Here is a 24,122-nt window from a genome sequence, read left to right on the forward strand (position 1 = left end):
GATGTATTAAAACACATAATAAATTATGTTATACGGCACACAGAAAAAAAAAGGAATTTGTGGTCATAAATACGTCACTTTTACTTGAGGTCTAAAATATCTTTTCTGACAAAAGAGATCGGTAAATATGAAACACATAACGATTCGTAATGAATAACAGTATACAGTAAAAATGGTTTTTTGTCAATCTGAATAGCCTTTTGAGTGATGGGAATTTTTATAAAACGGTTTTCTGAATCGTTCACTTATACTAACATAAGTTTTGCCCAATTTTCAACAGATTTGCTTGAAAGTATTATTTTTAAAATCAGCAAACTGTTTCATAAACACAAAGCAAAAAAAAAATTTTGTTAATAAAAAACGAGGTAGAAATGCGCAAAAAAATTCTGCAATTAAATTATCATAATTTTTGTACTTTTTTCAATTTTTTTTTGTTACAGGGATAAAAAATATCCATCGTAACGTTTCTTTTGTCAGAATCTGTTAAATCTCTTTAATATACTGTAATTTTTTGAAATTTTTTTCACAAAAGGGTAGCATAAGACTATGAAGGGAGGCAAATCAGGTACCAACATTGTGATGGGAAAAGGTTAAGATATAAAAACAGACTATCCGATCAAATCTAGGCATATAAGTATAAATCATGTATACTAATATTTAGAAAATTTAATAAATTAACTCATCCATGTATTTAAATTTATGAATGTGTGCAATCTTTACTAAACAGAATAGCACTAACTCTATAAAAAGTAACAACATCCATCCCTACCAAACCAGACCGTAGATCTGTTTTTGCATAACTCAAAACATTACTTCAGCTTATGAGAAAGGACCTTACTATTCCTTGGATCCATTGAATGAGCCCTTAATATTTCTTGCTTCTACTGACTTTTTAATAAATTATTGAACCATTAGAAAACTTTTCACAAATTTAAAACACAACTAAATGGCTTATTTTATTGAAATAATATTACTGTCACTGAATTATTTTAAAAGACCTTAATTTTTCTTCATCCCGTTCAATGTTTCAATCTGAATTTGGGATTATTCTGCAATAATTTTTGATAATGTATTTATTTCTACATATTTCATGCGATTTTATTTAAATAATTAATATGGATTTTAATTAGATCTATGCTTTTTACCTTATACAATTTTTTCTATATTTATAAATCTATACATGTGATCTATATCATGTATTATTATGTACCCATCAGAATAAAGAAATTATTTATTTTATTTGGGTAATTATTAATTGAAGATAAAGTGAAAATTTTTAGTAAAATTGTAAAAGTAGCATAACACTAAAAATAAACTAGATATTAAACATTTTTAAAATGCTAACACAACTTGTAATAATAATAGTAATACAGGAAAGTAACACAGGTAATAAAATAAAAAAATAGTCAATTACAATACTCTAAGTGTGACTAGGCCACAATATTCAGTCAACAGCAAAGATAATCACCCATACCAGTTCACACATATAGTATAAATATTCCTTATCGCCAGGGCTCAAGGTCAGTTGTTTGTGTAAATTTATATACCCTGCACTCGCTGCTCTTTAAGCCATTTTGCCCTTATGCACCTAATTTTTCTCTATGTATACATTTCATCCACTCTCTTTTGAAAGCGGTCCAACTGGCACCTGAACTTAGCTGCTAATTCATATCCAACACTTAAAACCATCCCACTTCATGAACTATTGCAATTTCTGTTAACTTTTTTAGAACTTTTGTTCTGACATTTCTCTAACACTTTTGATACATAAATAACATATGATAAAAATAAAATTGGTCATAATAAGTAAACACCAGTTTTCAAGTAAATTAGATAATTTAGCGTGTTGTAGGCCATCCCAAATATTTTCTTAAATTCTGAAAAGTGAAGTAAGCAATGATTGCTTTTCATTGGAGTTTTTTTCATTTAAAGCGTTATATAAGGTGTTAACTTAATTATTTCTTGACCTGAAAAATCGAATAAAACAGGTCCTAAAATCTATCTCCGGTTCATGATTTTCGAGTGTAAAACAGAGAAATTCGATGACGAAGACACATTTTTTAAGGTTTGAAATACAATAACTTTGTTAAATTACTTATAAATAGGAATTAGTGAGGTTCGGTGGGAAGAGGAAGGCGACTTTTGGTCAGATGATTATAGAATAATTAACTCAGCTTCAAATAATGGGCAGGCAGGAGTAGGTTACATAATGAACAAGAAGATAGGGAAGAGAGTAGAGTATTTCAAAACGCATAGCGATAGAATCATTGTAATAAGGATAAAATCAAAACCTAAACCGACAACGATTGTTAACATCTATATGCCTACAAGCGCCCATGATGATGATGAGGTAGAGTGTGTATACGAAGAGATTGATGAAGCAAATAAACACGTAAAAGGAGATGAAAATTTAATAATTGTTGGAGATTGGAATGCAAGCATTGGAAAAGGCAAGGAAGGAAATATAGTGGGTGAATACGGGCTGGGCAAAAGGAATGAAAGAGGGGACAAACTTATAGAGTTTTACACGAAGTATAATTTAGTAATTGCCAACACCCAATTTAAAAATCATAATAGAAGAATATACACTTGGAAAAAGTCAGGCGATACTGCAAAGTATCAGATAGATTATATCATGGTTAAGCAAAGATTTAGAAATAAACTCGTTGACTGCAAAACTTACTCTGGAGCAGACATTGATAGCGACCATAATTTGGTGATAATGAAATGTAGATTGGGGTTTAAAAACCTGAAGAAAAGGTGTCAGATGAATCGGTGGAATTTAGAGAAGCTTGACGAAGAGGAGGTAAAGAAGATTTTTGAGGAGGACATCGCAAGAGGTCTGAGTAAATAAGATAAGGTAGAAAATGTAGAAGAAGAATGGGAGAATGTTAAAAAGGAAATTCTTAAATCAGCAGAAGCAAACTTAGGCGGAATAAAGAGAACTGGTAGAAAACCTTGGGTTTCAGACGATATATTGCAGCTGATGGATGAACGTAGAAAATATAAGAATGCTAGTGATGAAGAAAGTAAAAGGAACTATCGACACAATTAAGAAATGCTATAAACAGGAAGTGCAAACTAGCGAAAGAAGAGTAGATTAAAGAAAAGTGTTCAGAAGTGGAAAGAGAAATGAACATTGGTAAAATAGACGGAGCATATAGGAAAGTTAAGGAAAATTTTGGGGTACATAAATTAAAATCTAATAATGTGTTAAACATAGATGGTACACCAATATATAATACGAAAGGTAAAGTCGATAGATGGGTGGAATATATTGAAGAGTTATATGGAGGAAATGAATTAGAAAATGGTGTTATAGAGGAAGAAGAGGAAGTTGAGGAGGATGAAATGGGAGAAACAATACTGAGATATGAATTTAAGAGAGCATTAAAAGATTTAAATGGCAGAAAGGCTCCTGGAATAGACGGAATACCTGTAGAATTACTGCACAGTGCAAGTGAGGAAGCGATTGATAGATTATACAAACTGGTGTGTAATATTTATGAAAAGGGGGAAGTTCCGTCAGACTTAAAAAAAAGTGTTGTAGTCATGATACCAAAGAAAGCAGGGGCAGATAAATGTGAAGAATACAGAACAATTAGTTTAACTAGTCATGCATCAAAAATCTAACTAGAATTCTATACAGAAGAATTGAGAGGAGAGTGGAAGAAGTGTTAGGAGAAGACCAATTTGGTTTCAGGAAAAGTATAGGGACAAAGGAATCAATTTTAGGCATCAGATTAATAGTAGAAGGAAGATTAAAGAAAAACAAACCAACATACTTGGCATTTATAGACCTAGAAAAGGCATTCGATAACGTAGACTGGAATAAAATGTTCAGCATTTAAAAAAAATTAGCGTTCAAATACAGAGATAGAAGAACAATTGCTAACATGTACAGGAACCAAACAGCAACAGTAATAATTGAAGAACATAAGAAAGAAGCTGTAATAAGAAAGGGAGTCTGACAAGGATGTTCCCTATCTCAGTTACTTTTTAATCTTTACATGGAACTAGCAGTTAATGATGTTAAAGAACGATTTAGATTCGGAGTAACAGTACAAGGTGGAAAGATAAAGATGCTATGATTTGCTGATGATATAGTAATTCTAGCCAAGAGTAAAAAGGATTTAGAAGAAACAATGAACGGGTGGATGAAGTCCTACGCAAGAACTATCGCATGAAAATAAACAAAAACAAAACAAAAGTAATAAAATGTAGTAGAAATAACAAAGATGGACCACTGAATGTGAAAATAGGAGGAGAAAAGATTATGGAGGTAGAAGAATTTTGTTATTTGGGAAGTAGAATTAGTAAAGATGGACAAAGCAGGAGCGATATAAAATGCCAAATAGCACAAGCGAAATGAGCCTTCAGTAAGAAATATAATTTGTTTACATCAAAAATTAATTTAAATGTCAGGAAAAAATTTTTGAAAGTATATGTTTGGAGTGTCGCTTTATATGGAAGTGAAACTTGTTAGAAGCTTTTGAAATGTGGTGCTATAGGAGAATGATAAAAATCAGATGGGTGGATAAAGTGACAAATGAAGAGGTATTGCGGCAAATAGATGAAGAAAGAAGCATTTGGAAAAATATAGTTAAAAGAAGAGACAGACTTATAGGCCACATACTAAGGCATCCTGGAATGCATCGTGTAGGCAGGCCACATTTGGAATATGTAAAACAAATTGTTGGAGATATAGGATGTAGAGGGTATACTGAAATGAAACGACTAGCACCAGATAGGGAATCTTGGAGAGCTGCATCAAACCAGTCTAATGACACGAGAGAAAAAAAAAAAAAAAAAAAAAAAACTTTAATGAATTAAAGAATTACACATAAAACATATATTAACTACAGTAACTTTCTGAAAATTCATAATTATCAACATACTAACCGCTGTGCTTATTATCCTCAAATAACAACAAAATAACCACCAAACTGCAACAGAAAACCTAAAAAATTAATACCAAAAGTCGACTTTCACAGGATACTACATTATCAATTTGTACAAAATTTACTATTATCAAACAAAAACAATAAATTAATAAAAAATTACAAATTTAGACAACAAATTCTAATCTTACACTCAACCACAAAACTTGAACAATACAACTCACTCTCAACTGGAATGATAAATTTAAAACATCATATGCAACTACGTTTATAAACATTGTTGCCAACTGCTAGAATCAACTATATTTTTAATTAGATCATCTTCAAAAACGATCTATTGATTTATCTTTTTATACTTTGTTTAAATTTATAGATAAAATATTTTTCAGGTATACCCATTCTTAAACTCTTACAAATTTCTAAATTATTTTCATAATCAGTAATACTACGCTTACACAACAAATGGTCAGCCATATTAGACACACGTGTCTTTCAATTTCTGTAAGCATTGTAATAGAAATAGTCTACTTCTGGTACTGGTTTTTTAGGTTTTCTGTTACTGTGTTTGGTGGTTGGTTATTATGTTATTTGAGATTAACTAAGGTATGAAGTTTTCATGATAACTAATCAATAAATCAGCTGTTATCATAGTATTTTAAAAATCACTGTGATAACAGGAAACTAAAGAGACTAGAGCTTTGAACTAACAGGAGACTATACAGCTTTAGGAATAAGAGTATACTTTCAAAAAACCATACCATCAACAAAGAACAATCCTTCCATACTACTTGTGTGTAAAAATGTGGCGTTGCTTACAACTTTCACCATAAACCTTATTAATGAAAGAACTTACTGATTAGAATGTAAAACAGTAGATTTTAGTTGCTATTAATTTTATCAGTCCTAAACATTAAAATAATACAAATACAATAAATTAGAATAAAATATATATAAAAATGAAAATAAATACCTGTTGAATACCAATAACTTCATTTACACAATCTAGATTAGAGATTATATTTAAACGTACTTCAGGACACTCATCTTTTAATTGCAAAAGGAAGAGAGGTAAAAGATGTTCTATTGTACTGAAAAAAAGATTAAAGAGTGAAATATAATATTTTTAGAGTAAAAAAAATTCTAAAAACAGATAAGACATTTAAAACCCTAAAGGCCAATAGCAATATCAACAAAACAAGAACTGATGATAAATAAATAAACTTCTGTAACAAAATTTTAACTCATCTATTTTAGCCCACAGGCTAGTCTAGTGGTAAACTCATAGTTGCAAATCACTTGTTTAAAAATTAGTTAGTTAAAGTTAGTTACTTTTATATGAATTTGAATACTTGAAAGCGGATATACCAGATCTTGTTGAAATCCTATTTTGTCTTGCGGCAATTCATTTTGGGTTGTATTACAATCCTTTCATTCAGAATCTTGATAAAATAATCACTTTTTGCATCCATCTACTGGAAGTAAATAAAAAAGGCCTTCAAATGTAAAAGAACCCTAAAAAATTTTTCTGGTGATGTTTAACTGATTATTGAATATAAGCTGGTGATTATTTTCGTCTGATGCTCTTCTAACTTGCTTTCATCTGCAGCAAGATTTTTATTCTCATCTGATGCTTTAAAATTTTCAGGGGCCAGGGTTCCTGTGCCCCTGAACATAAAAATGTGACTCGTTGGAAAACACAAAATTTTTTCAGTCTACTTTGGCCCACAAGGGCCTTTTTTCCAACTGCTGGTGTTAAAAGCTGCTTTTTAACTGGCAGAAAAGTTTTCCATCTAACTACAAGTCAGTGACTAACAGTTGTCACGTTTAAATCTGGGCTGTTAGTTCTCGATCAAAATCTAGAGCAACAATTTTGGATCAAGTTTACTTTTTCTCACTAACTGATCCTACATTGTAGGTTTTTCTTTTATGGCCACATTTGCTTTTCTTTTGGGGTGAAAATGAACCAGTTTCTTTAAATCATTTTAATATAATATTATTGTCCCTAGGCCAACATCACATTCAAGAGGCTATTTGTCATTGTGTCACTGATATGCTCAGAAATGGAAACAATTTTTTAATGCTCCCTTAAGTTATATCCGGCATTATATAGTCAAGACATAAAACAAGAACTACAAAAATATGATTTCGTAATAAAAACTAAAATAAACTTTCACAAAATACCATTTATACATGAAAATTGCTGATGAACAAAAATGACACATGAACAATAAAGTTACACTGCACAGCAAATTAAAAAATTGGTATGCTCCAGCAATATAGCCACAACATAAATAAAATATTTCCTGTTTTAAGATTTACTTGCATGCTACTGTATTTTAACTCATAACTAATCTCCTGGGGATTTGTTGGAAGGTTGGATGCCTGCTACCTGAAAGGAGCCTTGTACTACCTGTAGAGGGTAGTTGTTTGTACTTCAGTTTTTCTCTCCATTATCTTCACATAATCCGTCCAGCACCACACTTTTATTTTTCACTTTTTTCGTACACTTTACCAATTTTTGTTTATATAGTTCTAGAGATGTAGTACTGTTAAGCCCATGTTGAGGATGCTGGGAACTACAAAGCCTTAGAATAATGAATAATCTGATGGGAGGTTCTGCCTATATATGACCTGGAGATCCTGATTTATCTCCAGTCACTGCCACCATGTTAAATACCATTACTTGATAACAATGAATAAATAAAAGAATATGATGTATAATCTAGCAAACTGCATCTTAGTAGCAGAATTATTTTAAAAAATTACTTTCCTACTTAGTGCTTTATTTTTTCTGTTCTAAAACTTTAGCGATTTTGTTGAGATTTCTGCCTGAGAATATAAGGAAATTTTGATTAAAATCAAAAATGTAAGAGTAATTATTATTAATAATATAAACATATTGATCTATCTTTATGTATGCTAAATTTTAACATTCTCCACACATCCACAAATTTATATAAAAAATGCCTCAATCCTGGGTGGTACATACAAAAATCATTACATACCCCTAACATCACCAACTGAGCAATTATATTTACATGATGCAATTTATGGATGGACCCTATTGAAAAAATAGTTTTAACATGCCAATGTGAAATCATACTACTCACCAGAACAATAATATTAAAAGTTACAATTAATAAAAAAAAAAACTAACAAAAAATACAAGACAATAAAATTGATTTCACTTTCAACTAGACACTACTTTACTAGATACTTACTTGTGCTTTCCAAGAATTGGACTCAATCCCATAATAACAGATGCTAATGCTGACTTCACATGTTGATTGGGATCAGCAACTAGTTCCTTAACGCATGGCAGAATGTTGTTCATTATAAGTGCTTCTTTTTGATAAGTGTCCAAATTTTGACAAAAGTCACGGACTTTGTGTGCTGCAGCAGCTCTTACTTCTGCTTCTGAGTCCTTAAGAAGCGATTGAAATGCAGGTACTAGATCAGATTTTGTTATCTCTGGTCCAACAGCTTTCTGTAGTTCTGTAAACTTGTCTGCAACCATGTAACGCACACGCCATGATGAATCAATGGTACATTGACGTAAGGTGGGCATAACCAGCTGTTCAACATCCTCCTGCTGTAAAAGTGTTGCAATACTGACACATGCTTCCACTGCTAACAGTCTGACAGAGTCCTACATAAAACATTTAAAATGCATCTTACTTTCACTATTTTCAATTAACATCTATATGTATAATAAATGACAAAAAAGATCTCATGTAGCACCCTAAAAGTAATTCCCTGGTATTAAAACAATAGTTTGTAGAAAAGCATTAATGAAATTAATAAAAAAAATAATAACTGCAATTAGCAAAATTGCAATATAAATGTCACAATGCAAGATCAAAGATCTTTAATGCATTCATCATACTTTTCTTAAAGATTGATTTCAGATATCAAATACTATAAAAAATCATTTTTCCATATAAAAACATATTTAAAGCAAATTATAATCTACCCTTAAAATTAGGAATATGCTTCAACAAATTTCACATTACTAAACAATAATAACTAGATTTAAGTATTCATAATCACTGCCTTAAAATAGTCACAAAGTGTAAACAGTTAAAGAACACAAATGTTTATAAAAATTATGAGTTGTAAAACTAAAAACAAACTTAAAGACAATTTTCAGACTGTCTATAACTTAACTAAACAATAAATTACAGTTCAGTACTCTTAATGTGCACCAAAAAATTAATAAAAAGGTATACACCTAAATCACCATTCTGTTACTGATATAAATGTGGTCTGATCAGGAAAATCTTTAATAATCTAACTAACTAAAATCTTTAATGATCTGTTATCAGTTAATTATTTGAGAACAGTTCCAAGAATTCTTGTGTAACCAGGCATCAAATAAGCACATAGACATAACGACAAATACTATTTGTTACAAATAAAATTAATAAAAAATAGTTTTTTTAAAATTCTACCCTAAAAGTTAACCAGAAAAACTGCCATTTCAAAATTGAAAGCACAACTAACCTGTTCATCTTGTGCCAAATTAACAAACATTGGGATGAGGTCAGACTTCAGGTACTCAACTTCTACAACTTTAGCAAATTCACCAAGTTTACAGGCCGCTGCCCTCCTTACCATAGGAGTGTCATCTTGACAAAGGTTGCGAAAATGGTTCCTCAAGTCCGCTGAAAATCAGTATTACAATGTTAAAGGATTTTTAGTAATGTGCTAGATAAATTTTATAGAAATCATACATTTCATAATATAGTGATCATAAGTTTACAGGGGAAAATGGCAAATAATCCTAATACATCATCAAAGGCAGTTCCTTTGAGAGTTGACTGGCAATTCTTTCCATCTCTTTTCCTTATTCTTTACTCTTCTATGTTTGGATGCTTGCTATAAGAAATTGATCAGCCACTAGCCTGGTTTTATCTGCGGCATCTTGTTAACACTTCTAACAGCTGATAAGATGGAAATTTTTTAATTACGGTCAGCAGGGCAACAACTTGTTTACTTTACATGGAACTGTACAAGGACTCTTCTTTCCGCACCAGGAGTTGCAAACAAATCCAAACTGGCAGCTAAGGAATGTACTTAACAAAGCCAGCTGATAGTCCTCAAATCTAAAGACAAGAAACTGGAACTCTTGCAACCTGCTTCCACAATAATTAGTACGTCATGCACTGAAACTGAAGGACACAAACAAACAAAATTTCAACAGCAGAAGCCAATTTATAAACTAAAGATAACTAAGCCTCAATAATTCTACGTCAAATTTTACAACTGGCAAAACAGAATACCTTAGTACAAAAGAAAAGTCAAGTTAAGGAGGAATTCTATAAGAGTTAACTTTGTATCTTGCAGAAATGCAAATTAAGAAGGGAATTATACAACCCATATGGTCGTGAATTCACTATCATATAATCAAAAAATAAAACATAAAAGAATAAAAAATACTCTCACCCAAGTAATATTCCAACAGGTCAAAACCTACAGCAACCATGCAACTTGAAATTTCATGCCAAGTCTTGAAATAAGGATTTATCAAGAAAAATTGGTCTAACAGAGATTAATTATTTATAATTATGTTCTAATGGAAATCACCTGGATATCTGAAGTTGATGGCCCTCAAAGGTACCAGATCAGAATGTATTCAAATGTAACACAATTAAGTAATTAGACATAATTAATAATATATATTAATTAAAAACTAACAGTAAATAGTAGGCAGAACACAAAACTGAGGAAACAATAAAATAGAATTTACCTAAATTAAAAGTAAAAGAGTAAAAGTAAAACACAACAACGTTACCCTTTCACAAGGTAAAACTGCAGTGATAGCTAATCGCTACACTTTTTTCTCCTTATTTAACTAGTGACAAAAGTTATTTAAAAAATCCAGGTTAAAAGAAATTTTTGGCAGAGCACTCTTTAAATATAATGCATGTATGTTTCAACTTTATACAAAAACAAAATTAAATAAAGTGGTAAATTATACAATATTTACCTTTGAAACTGGCGCTTACACGTGGATAACAGACAGAAAACAATCCACATGCTGATGTACGAGATGTAAACCAATCTCCAGCAGCAAGTCGCTGTACCAACGGCACAAAATGTAATTCTAAGTCATTTGAATTATGCTGAGCACTAATTAATCTTAATGACTCAACTGCCTTGTCTCTTACTACAGTCTCTTCAACTGTGGCTAACGATTCCAAAGGAGGCTGGAATACATAATAAAACACCTCTCTATAAAAGAATAAAGATTATACAACTGACTGGCAATACAAAATAACAAATCATTCCTACTTACAACTAAATAGAACTATATATAACTAAACTATAACTAAATAGAATTATGTGGATTTGCCTTCAGCTGATAAGCCAAGAGTCTGCCACGCTGGAGGCTCCCTTCCAGCTTAGCTGGGAAGCAGCAGGGAAAACGAGGCCAAGGAAGCAGATGGCAAACATAAGACATCAACTGTACTTTAAGCCCCCAATATTATCAATGACCAGATCCTAACCTATTATGACCCAAGACATTATTTGACTGTATGACTGATAACTACGGGCTAGATCAACGAAATAAGAATGATAATGAACAATAACAATAGTAATCTTTCTCAATGAAGTAGTAAATGGAGTTGAAGTGTGGGCAACAGGAGAGTAAGTTACAGTTAATGGAAAAGTGATTCTTCAGAAATATGACTGCTTAAGACAAGGTTCAATCATAATAGAAATGAAGCAGTATAGAATGATATAAAAATTGAGATGTTTGAGAAAGACTGTAAAAACAATGCTAGGTAGATTGAGGTAGTTAAAAGAATGGACGAGTAAGATTAGCAAGAGAAACATAGGGGTTAATGGTATCTGGAAAATAATAATAAGGTAGGGGGAGAAGAAAAAACACAGGATTGGGTTTGTGTCAAAACGCTTTATTTCAGTCCACAGCTCTTCTACTGAATCAAGAATTAAACTTCTGACCACCCACCTGGTGTACTAAGCTCACAGGAAAATAAAAAGCTACACATGCTTGAATCAAAGCAGTTTAAAAATGACAAGACTGGAAAAAAATCATTAATACAAAATTAAAGGGCTCAAACTTTAATTTCTAGCAGACTTATATAAAACCACATTTCATTAGTAATTTTTAATTTAAAAACCAAAATAAAAAAAAACTTCTAGATAAAAAATTAGCAATCTTTTATGATCTCAAGTTATACTGTAATTTTGCAACAAAATAAAACTTTAATAAATAAATTTTTAAAAATTAGCTTATATTAAGATAGAAGAGGAATTTCCAAAGTTTTACCAAATAAAAGGAAATGCCAATGACTGAACATTTTTCATATAGTACATGGACCTTATATGTCAATGTACAAGGACATGTACATTCTTTCAGAATCACTGAAGCAAATATCAAAGAGAACTTTCAAAAAAAAAAAGTCCTAGATTAAATCAAAATCTAGAATAGTGTGAAAAACTAATAATGTAACAGTTTAACATGTTTTAAGCAAAATTTATCCCACGATTAACAAATATTGATTCTAATATACCCATATGAATTTAAGCAACAGTATATTTTCTTTAATCCCTTATTTCTTAAAAAAAAAACAACTCAAGATACAGTTAAAATATAATTAATAACAGAAATACATTGTCTAGATACTTCAAAATATGAGGGAAAGGAAATGTTAAGGACACCAATTACAATACAAGTATCACGTTTCAAAATAACTTAATTTAGTATATTATCAAGTTACAATAAAAAATTATGATCAGAATGTTAAGAAAGCGTGTTATAAAAGTTAACTCTATATAAAATATTGCCTACCATGTTAAAATAAAAAATACCAGTCAAACAATATCTGAAATGAATGTATTGGTATTTATTTAATTAATTTTTCAAGCATATTCTATAACTTTTTATACCATTAATATAGTCAATTATTTTAAGTTAAGTTAATTTAATTTATATTAAACCACAAGATTCCACACAGGAAGTTTCATGTTAAATATTTTACAGATAATTTTTAAAATATTTAATTTTAAAATTTGAACATTGACAAGCTCATGAAAGCACTTAAAAATACAATGTACATGTTCTTACAATTTTTGATGGGAAATGGTGGTTAATATTAATTTTGTGTGTGTTATACAAAGGAAATAAAAAAATTAATTAATTTCAATACAAACCAACAAACAGTCAACATATTCTGGTCCACCAACTAGAGTTGTAAACTGCCCTAGCTGTTCAGCAAGGGCAAGCAGTACTTCATCTTCATCATAAATAGTTTCAGTTAAAAAAGGAATCAGCTCACTACGTGTCCTTTCAACACCAAGTGCAAGAGCAATAGTAGATAACTTCTTGATGGAATTAAGTCTCAACTGAAAAGTAAATCATATAGTTTTAAAATAAACTCCATAAAAGATATGTTGTAACATATGTTATTTATATAGCTTTTTAAAATTTCTTAAAACACACAAAAAAATTGTTTTACCAATCGGTCGTAAAGTAAACGAATTAAGTATTGGGAAAGTAAAAAGTTAATCCAATTCTTAAAAAAAAATCCAAGTCAGTGGTTCCTGTGCCATGACTTCCTCACAGGGGTGCCACAAATTATACAATTTCCATAATTTTATTTTCATTTTCAATTCAATGTCAAAGAATGTGATATCTAGCAAAGCTGGCAAACCACTTATTTACAGTTTGTGGAAGCCTCTGTAAATGGTTACTAGATGACACAACATTAGTCTCTCAATTCTTGTAATAGTTTTTAAAATTTTCTAGTACTTTGCCCTTGTTTATAAATAAATGTAAGTCCACATGGTTTTAATTTATTCTGTCTATAAGATTTCTTGCACCAGATTGCACACTATCAAATAAGTTGATATTGGTGTAGTTAGTAAATCACATGACTACTTTAGCAGGAAGCTTAAGAGTTTACAACAAGAGGACCAACAAAGTCAACAAAAGGATAGTTTTTATAAGCAGACATCAATAATAAGCAATGCTTTGCTAGCATCTTACAAGGTAGCACAACAGAATTGCAAAATTTAAGAAGTTCTGTATAATTGCACAACTATTCTACCAGCTGCTACTATAAATATAGCGAACATTATGATCAGCGAATCTGCTGAGAATGTAGCAAGTGATTGTATGCAATTATGGACTCTCCTCCATTTTTAATAAAATTTTAAATATACCTTATTTAGGACTTAAGTTTTTTGTTAAATTTTTTGAGCGGCCATCTTGAATTGGTGCATCAGCCCATTTTTCGTTTTACAGAGGTTTGTGTTAGACAATGTAGCTCCTTGGTTTTTAAAAATATTAAGTTAAAACAAAAACCATGTTAAAGAACATAAAATGCACAATATTTTCTGTCCAGTATATATTTAGGCCTACTTAACTATAAATAAACAAACAAACAAAATGGTAAATGTTAATAATTTTATCCTAAAAACCTTCTCTTTTAAAATTATTTTTAATTTAAAACTAAAGGTAAAACTAAAACTAACCCTAATTTTTTTTCTGGATATAGTCTTTACAGTACACTATTTCCCTAAAAGGTTTCAGACCTTAAGAGTTACACCCTTTTTTTTAATGGATCTTCAAATACTGAAATTTTTCTAAAATCGGGTATTTTCAATCTGAAATATCTCAGAAGGAACAAACTTAAAAATCCAATGTTTTCAATAAACATTCTTTCATTGGGTTGCAATGTTTAAAATTTCATCACTGAAACTTTATTGGTTTTTTAGTTATAAATTTTTAAATATAGTTAAAATTTCAGGAAGTAAAAATCTAAATAACATATAAGTAATATTAAACAATTTTTTGTTAACTTACAGTTCACTATCTGGAGAGAGAGAGCACATGCGCCCACACCTGAATGCATTAGCAGTGATGTGGGGAGTCTACAACTTCAGACCCTGAATGCAGTGATTGCTAGCTGTACAGTATCAAGTAGCTGCATTCAGATCTGAACTTGTAAGACTCCCCACTACTGCTAATGCATTCAGGTCTGGACAAGTAGACTTCCCACCACACAATTAGGGTGGAGACCATGGTTCTGGCCACCTTAAGGATTTATAGCTGCTTTTTATCATTACTGTCCAATCAACTGTTGTGAAGTTAATGTGTGAAATATTAATGTTTTGTTTTTCAGATTGTGACATTTTTTATTATTATGGAGTGCAACTGGTGAGTTGTGTCATATATATCTGATTACCAGTCTTTTTCTAAGGAAATATATAAATAAAGTGATTTGAGGGAAAGCGAACAATTATTATTGGAACTTTGACTACGAGGTGAACTAGAAATTATTTTTGTAACTACCATGAAATTAAGTACCTTAATAACTAAAATCATTTTTTTTTTTAAGAAACTGTAGTGATCCTTTAAGTATTCACAAAAAAGCCTATACGAAGAGGTTTAAGAGAAATATTTCTTGAGCATTTACAAAAAAAAAGCAGTGTTCCCGTTAATTTAATCCCTGGTAAATCGCTGTTCTACATGTAATAAATAAGTTTTTTGTGTAGCTATAGAAGAAAAGACAAGTAACACTGACAGATTACCAACCAGAAAGAGACATTGAAGAATCCTTCATTGGTGAAGGTAGTAGTTTAAATGCAGTAGACACAATTTGCAAATCATTGAATCTGTCCCCTGCATTCAAAATAATACAACTGAGTATAAGAAAACGTCAAAACAGTAGTAAAAACTAAAACGAAAAAATAAGTTCATATGTCAAAATAAGATTGGCTTCTTTCAATGAGTTAGAACAGAAAAGATAAAGATTGAACAAATAAGATTGAACAGTTAGAAGAAAAATGTAAATTAGCGAAAAAATATGAAAAAATAAAGATCATTAGTCTTTTACCAAGCTCTTATAGTCCAACAGACTATCAAGTATGGTAATTACTGAACTTACTGAAAACTCAAAGTGTGTTGCCAGATTTAAAAATGAAGGATGGCAACAAATTAAGTGACAAAGTTGTTAGTGACATGATTAAGTTTTACGAAGATGATGACAATAGTCAATTGTGCCCTGGAAAAAAAGAATGTGTATCGGGTCACAAAGATTACAAAGAGAAACGACTAATATTGTTTTCTTTGAATGAGTTATTTGTTAGTTTTAAAAATATCCTGATCATAAAACTGGTAGGTCAGCTTTTTGCTCCTTAAGGCCTAAGTGGTGTGTGTTACCTGTATCACCAAAATGTTAAACTTATGCTTGCAGGGGCAAAAATGAATACAGATTACAAAAACTTAATTGATTTACTGGTTTATGAGTCAAAATAGCGAGTGTATGCTCAATAATAATCAGTTTTGCCCACGAAAAGATTTCTTCTTCAGCTTTTAAGGGATGAAGATGACGATCTTCCTGATGACCTTACTTTTATGCAGTGGGTTAGTACTGATCAAGCTAATAACTCGGGTTATGCATATTGATAATTTTTCTGAGGTCCTAGTTGGAAGGCTGTTAACATTAAAGAAACGTCATCACTTCATTTCAAAATCATAATCAAAATACTTGAAAGAACTCAAGGAAAATTTATCAAAAGATGTTGTATAACGTCATGTGATTTTACCGAGAACTTCATATCTGTCCTACAAGATGAAATTCAAAGTTTTCATTGGTCAATCCACAAGCAACCTTACATCCGTATGTGTTTTACAACAGAAAAAAGATGAATACAAGACTTACTGCAAGAACTTGCGTGTTATTAGAGACAACTTGGAGCACAACACCGCTACTGTACACACTTTTCAAAAATACTTAGTAGAAGAAGTTAAGAAAGTAGCCCCAGAAGTAAAAAAAATATCTATTTTGGTGATGGGGCCAAGTCAATACAAAAACAAAAAAAAAACTTTAGCAACATCTGTCACACAAGACTGAATTTAATCTAGAAGTTCAGTGGAGTGTTTTTGCTTCCTCACATGGCAAGAACGCTTGTGATTGAATTGGTAGCTCCACAAAAAGAGTTCTGACCAAGGCTAGCTTGCAGTGACCATACAGCAATCAAATTTTAACAGCTGAAGATATGTACAGATTTTGTCTTGATAATGTGCCAAGCATAAATTTTATCTATGTAACATCAGAAGAAGTTCAATCAAACAGCATGAAATTATAGAAAAGGTTCGATAGTTGCATACGAATACCAAACACAAGGTCGTATCACAGATTTGTACCTCTAAGTCAGACACAGATCGGATGTTATGTATACTAAGATCAGAAAAATTTACTGATTGCACCACTTCAGTACCACCAGTAGCATGAATTTATGACAATAAATCATGGATCGGGAAAACTGAGTAAAAAAATGGAGGAAAACAACAACCTCTTTAATCACTTCATCCACATGATCCAAGAACCTCTTTCCAAGCCTCTAAAAAAGACAAAGTGTGGGTTCTAATCAGTAAGGTATTATGGAAACTTATGCCATATTCACAAATATAACAGGTCGTAGTTTCAACAAAGTGAAAAATTGTGTAAAAAAAAACTGGCCGACTTTTTATGATGATTTCTTAAGAGCAGCTATAAAATGACAATACACACTGTGTCTTTTCTTTTAAGATTGTAAACAGCAAAAGTAAAATAATGTGTAAATAAAAATGATCCGTGTTTTTTTAGATTTTTTACTACAATCCATGTAATATCTGCGCTTAATATCAGCACTTCCTGAAATTTTAGCTACATTTAAAAATATGTAACTGAAAAACTAAAAGTCTCAGTGATGAAATTTTAAACACTCATTACAACCCAATGAAAGAAAGTTTCCTGAAAATTTTGTTTTTTTTAAGTGTGCCCTTCTGAGATATTTCAGACTGAAAATACCTGAGTTTAGAAAAATGTCAATATTTGAAGTATGAAACCTTTTAGGGAAGTAGTATACTATAAGACTGCATCCAAAAAAAAAAATTGAGGGTTAGTTTTAGTTTTATCTTTAACATTTTTAATTTTAAAAGGTTTTTAGTTTGAAAATATTAACATTACAATTTTTTTGTTTACTTAAATTGAGTAGGCCTAAATATAAATTTTATATTGACAGAAATGTAAATTTTATGTTCTTGAACATGGTTTATGTTTGAACTGAATATCTTTTTAAACCAAGAAAGCTAGTGTTTAAAATGGGCTGATGCACCAATACAAGATGGCCGCCCAAAAAAATGAACATCTAAAAAAAATTAATGAATACCTGTTTTCAACTCTGAATATAGTACAAACTTTGTTAAAAAAATAAAATGATTTTGCCAGCAACCATCATTGGTTGATTTGATATGGACTGACCCTTCTGTGTACTGAACTCTGTACAATATTTATATAACCTAATGTTCACTTCATTTGCTAACCTTCTCTAATTGACTTTAAATAATAAATAGGCCACTTGTTAGGCTGAGTCCATAATTATAAACAATAACCAATTATTTTAGTCCAGCCGGCCTCCATGGCACGAGTGATAGTATCTTTGACTTTCATCTGGAGGTCCCGGGTCCAAATCCCAGTCAGCATGGCATTTCATGCACTACAAAAATTGTCATTAATCTCATCCTTTGAAGCAATACCTAACGATGGTCCCAGAGGTTAAAAAAATTATTTAATCCAAAAATAATGTAATTACACTTTTAGAGTGCTGAATTACATAATTTTTTGAATTACACAGTTTTAGTGTGTAACTTACGAGGGATGTATAACTTGTTGAAAGGCATTTCCAACAAATAATTTCAATTTTAACAAATAACTTGGGCCCCTAAATAAGGTTTATTCCAAATTTCATCAAAATTTGAGGTGAATCAATTTTATACAATTACCCACTCCTTTATTATAAGAATATACTGAACAAATTTCTCTATAAAGTGATAAAATAAAAAATAAGCCGTACAAAATTGTTCGCTTCACTAGCAATGGCACATAAAACATTACAAAATTACTTTCAAATTAGATATTATGAGGATTCTTGAATTTAATTTAATAGAACACAAATAATGTTATATGCAAATAGCAACCTATTTTTGTAGAAAGTGATTCTAATAAATTTAATATTGATTTTAACAAAAAATTAAAGATTTAAGTATTACTTTATAAAAATATTATAATTACTTCAGAAATAAACCAATTATGTCTGAAGAACACAACAAATTTAGGTTATTGTTATATTAAAAAGGAGACATCAAAGTATAAATGGTGTAGTATTTATGATTTTTTTGCTATTTCCATTCAAGCATTCAGGTGTAAATTAAACATTCACTGATGACTTCATACAAATACATTTATTAACTATATATATATATATATATATATATATTATAAAAATTAACAATTTTTGTTCAACTGGAATGATTAATCTATCAGTTTATCGACTGATAGATAAATAAATAAATTTCCAAATATTTCAGGTATACTATGAACATAATCACAGATTTTCCATACAATAATATACGAACATTACAGACTTATTAACAATAAAGATACAAATAACTTTTAGGTTACTTCACTTAAGACAATTAATCTAGCCATCCACTGGAGGAATTTCTTAGTCATACATTGTGAACATTAACAGTCTCATAAACTGTAATATGAAATTTTACAGGACCTAAATAAAATTAAAATCAGTGCCAACAAATACAAAGGTATTGCCTGCAGTGAAACACTCTTGGCTCAATCAATCGTAAAATAAAAGTAAAATTAATATGCTACAGATAAAAGTAATTTATTAATATAATTAAAATAAAGTCCAGATACAACTTTCTATAAATGTTAAAATGCTAAAATTTTAAGTAATTTTATCATATAGGCCACACTTTTAAAAATTAAATTTCAACTATCATTCCACAACTCAGATTACATTTTAATCATTATCAATCTTAGCTTAAAAATAAATACTTTTCCTAAGTGTTGCACTTTTTTTAAATCAAGTGATTGAATTTTTTTAATAGAAAATATTACTTTAATTAAACAGTGATGACTGCTATATAAACTAGTTAAACTTCTATCACCTAAATAAAATAAATTTTAAGACTCACTAATACGTGACTGTAATGAATTATTTGCACAAATTTTTAATATTTACTTCAGATAAAAATGAATGTACATAACAGGAAAGTTACACACAAAACATAAATACTTTTATTACTCAATGCAAGAGAAAAGCAAGAATCGACATTCCAGGAACAGTAGGAATGCACAGAAACGTAGTGAAATGAACCAGCCGAGTATAACATTTACTACCAGCTCAAAAAAAACCGAGTAAAAACAAAATTTAGATGGAAAATAAAAGTTGTATATAAATAAATTTTACATCTATAAAATTCGTTAAAACTAGGAACCACAAAGAGAATAGTGCACACTGCAAACAATGAACTATAAACAGCTCAAACTAAATGATTGAATACATTTAATTAATTATATTTAAATTAATTTGATCCAAGTATTACCTGAACATCATCATTTTTCAATTCGTCGATTAATACGGCAATGGGATACAGAGAATCATCCGCTGTAGAATCGCGCGCAGCCATTTTGACAACCTAACACTGCAAGGCTATCATAAATGTAAGAATACAGAAGAAAATATAAGTGTTAGTAATTATATTTTCTTCTGTCTAAAAACATAAAACGTTTTCAGCTAACTTTTTTATTTGGACCCTGAAAGTTAAGTACAGTTATCTTAAAACAACACAAATAAAATTAGAAAAACCGAACAACTATTTCATTAATTCCGTGGTTAATGTTTACACGGCCACTGAGAGATCATCACCTTTAGTAAATTTTGTAATAAAAAAGATGTTTATTTTTTATGTTTATAAATTTTAGCAAATCGTATCTTGTTATGCGCTGCCCAATGAATAAGAAGAGTTATCTCTGAATAACTTCTTACTTTAGATTATGTATTAAATTCACTCACAGTTACTTTGATTTGTGAAATTTAAACACTTCAAAGCAAACAATTTGCACTTATAGTTTCGTTGTATATAATTGTTTAGTTATGACTATATCCTTGTTTATTTTTTTTTTAATTCTTTTATTTAAAATGGTATTTTAATTTTCATTAAATACATAATTTCGTTTTCAATGCAAAATATCAATATGGCCGTTCGTGTGATGAATATACGCCCTCTCCTTAGGTAATTCTGAATTGATTGTTCAAATGGCGTAATTTTAAAAGTTATTAATCACACAATCTCTTTATAAATATTAGTCATTACTATCTAACTAAAAGAGTTATGGTGCAATTAATTTGTTTTATGAAGTACACGATCATATAAATACTTGTTGAAAACAATGAATATTATGTTTACTAAAATATATACTTATTAATTTTATACTAGTATACACTAATACATCATAGTTAATTACAGTAAAGAATTATTATCATTTATACCCACTTACCAGAACTATTCACACTAACTTTGACAATAATATAAAAAATAATAGATTTAATTTTGGAATATGATAAAATTAGAGGTATACCACGTACTAATAATTTTACAAATAATTTTACACTTTATAATACTAATAATTTTACACTCAAAAATGAATCTGTAATTATGAAAAGCTCAAAAAATATCATTAAAAACTTACAGTTGCACTAATCTCTATTATCTCCTTTCTATTCACATACCTTTGATCATAGTATACCTTTATAATAATTAACTCTTTTCATAAAAATACTATAAATTCTAACTTAAAAAAAAATCAGTAGTAAAGTAGATCCTAATCTTCTTAAAATATCAAACTGATTATAACAACATTAAAATTTCCTATATAAATATTTAATGCCTAAGAAATGAAACCAAAGTTGATAATGCAGTAAATATCGTTTATAGTGATATACAAGGAACAGACGATTTTAGCTCATTATAACCGATGTTTAAGTAAATGATACTACTACTTTAATATGCCATCTACACGGCTATTGTAATACGGAAAGCAATAATCATTAAAAATAATAATTTATTTCCGTATTAAAATAATATTAAAAAACAAAAATATGCAATTATAAATACAAATACAGTAAACTAAATAAGAGAGAACAATTTGTTAAATTACTTTCTCTGCAAAAAGTCTGTTATTTTGCTTAGTTTCAAACATTTCGAATTGTAATACAGTATTTGAAGGTTCTAAATCAAAACTATTTGAAGGTTCTTTTCTAAATCAAAACAAACACTCTTTGTTTCTTAATTAGCAATTTCTGTAAAACTGAGTAACCGGCAAATGATTTTCATTGCCGCTAAAACTTCTGGAAGATTAAGCAGGTTGATGTCTTCATCGTTGTAGCTATCGGTATCTTCGTTGTCATTACCTACGTCCCCGTCTATTTCTGCTAGTATTGAAGCCATCATTATCAGTTCCATGCGTTTCTAAATCTTTGTAACCTCTTGATAACCTTCAAAAAATGCCTTTGACAACGACTGGTCTTGCAGACTATTGCCCCATTCCGTTAATGATTCTTCTTCGCATACGACATCAGTAACTTCGCTAGCTGTGGTAAAAATCCTGCATGTCGAAAGCAATTTTTTTCAGTTAGCGGAGAAACCTCATTCCATGATCTTTCTAACATAATTATAGCATCCAGAATAGTTATTTGTGTTTCCTTTTTTTTAATCTAAATCCTGTATAATTTGTAAAATTAGGTATTTTTTGTAGTGGATTTTTACCGATTTGATCTAAGGGTTGTAAGATTGCGTTGTTTTCGGTGGTAAGAACACTAACTTTGTACACGACAGATTCTCAACGTGTGGATGAGCCGGACAGTTGTTAATGAGCAGCAGTATTTTGTCATTTTCAACCTTTAATTCATGGTCCCATTTTCGTAAAGATATCACTTGGCATCCAAGCTTTCTTGTTACTTTCGTACATAACAGGATGGGATTTCAAATTTTTAAAACATCGGGGTTCAGCATTTTTCCCTACAACCAGAAGTTTTTTCTGTCAGTTCCAGTCATATTTATAGCAATTAGTGCTGTTCGTCTTCTAGTTATTTTTTTTTATAATTTTCCCCCCGAACACGTTTCGCCTTTAAACCGAAGCGTTCTTTCTGGCGTCAGTTTCAAAGAGAGACCGGATTCATCAGCATTATAGATTTTTCGTCTGAATAGCCCTCTTTTAATTTTGGCCGAATGGTTTCTAGCCATTTTTCTGACACACCGGTTGGAGCTGCTGCAGCCTCGCCGCTTATTCTCCTCAACACAGTATCGTGTCGCTGACGAAACCGTTGTATCCGTTTTTTCACTGTTTACCGAATTTTTTCAGAAAAATCGTTTGCCTTAGTTTGCAATATAGGGCCGCTAATTGGGATATCACTAGCCCTCTGGTATATAAATCATTTTAACAGCGCTTGATCTACATCATTATGTTGACTAGGCCGTAATTTTTATTTTTTTATTTCATAGAATTTGTTTCAAAATTGTTCCACAGATCTTCCATATCACCGATATTGTCAAATGACCTACGCCTAATTCTTGGGCAGTGTCATTAGTATCGCCATTCTCTAACCGCCAGATAATATGCGACTTTTCCTCTACCGTGAATGTTTTTCATAAATAAATTACTATAAAACGAATTACACAGGATACGTAAAATAAAATACTGTACCCGCACGATATTATACGCTCACAGCGAAAGATTAATAACAACTGAATGTAGCTGCTTCAGTTTCCAATAAATTGGTACATGAATTAGATAAGAAAAACAAGAACTACAATACACATGCCGGTAAAAAGGAAAAGGAGACTCATTTTAACCGTCAAAATATTTCTGTAGCTATAATGTAGATATACTACGTTAGTGACGAGTCACTTCCGTCCGTCATTATAAGCGATAAAATATTGCATTGCAGTAGAAAAATTAAGTCATAGTAACCGATATGTCACTACAACCGATGTACTTATAAACAATATGCATACTGTATTTATGTATTAACAGCGTAGCAAACCAACCGAGAGACAAATTTTTCATCACTATATCCGATATGTCATTATATACAGTCACTATAAACGATACTTACTGTATTTCCTTCCGAATCTAAATTTTGCATTTTTTTTAGAATATTGACTGACTAACACAGAACCCATTTCTGAACTATGTAATTTCAAACTAGTTGAAACTGTTTATAGTAATACACATATAAACAGGCTCTCAAGTTTTAGTTTAATTTTTTAGGTTTTTTCTTACTGTTTGATTTTAGTTTTTTCTTACCATGTTTGGTGGTTAAGTTATTTATTTATTATAT

At 30.4% G+C, this 24,122-nt stretch overlaps 1 protein-coding gene across 2 annotated transcripts in view; it reads right to left on the minus strand.

Moving 5' to 3' along the window:
* Pp2A-29B (Protein phosphatase PP2A regulatory subunit A) overlaps positions 1-20,649 on the minus strand; it is a 53,294-nt gene extending 32,645 nt beyond the window's left edge. For both annotated transcript variants that reach the window (XR_012756722.1, XM_075368472.1), the window contains exons 1-6: positions 20,326-20,649; positions 13,083-13,274; positions 10,891-11,110; positions 9,405-9,565; positions 8,123-8,550; positions 5,872-5,989 (exon numbers count right to left, since the gene is read on the minus strand). Coding sequence is in view for 1 of the 2 variants with exons in the window: in XM_075368472.1 (XP_075224587.1) it covers positions 5,872-5,989; positions 8,123-8,550; positions 9,405-9,565; positions 10,891-11,110; positions 13,083-13,274; positions 20,326-20,409 (1,203 nt within the window). In the remaining variant the exon portion in view is untranslated. The remainder of the gene's footprint in view (positions 1-5,871; positions 5,990-8,122; positions 8,551-9,404; positions 9,566-10,890; positions 11,111-13,082; positions 13,275-20,325) is intronic.
* Positions 20,650-24,122: the final 3,473 nt, after the last annotated feature.

This window comes from Lycorma delicatula, chromosome 6 (genome assembly GCF_047948215.1).
Source record: "Lycorma delicatula isolate Av1 chromosome 6, ASM4794821v1, whole genome shotgun sequence".
Taxonomy (NCBI): domain Eukaryota; kingdom Metazoa; phylum Arthropoda; class Insecta; order Hemiptera; family Fulgoridae; genus Lycorma; species Lycorma delicatula.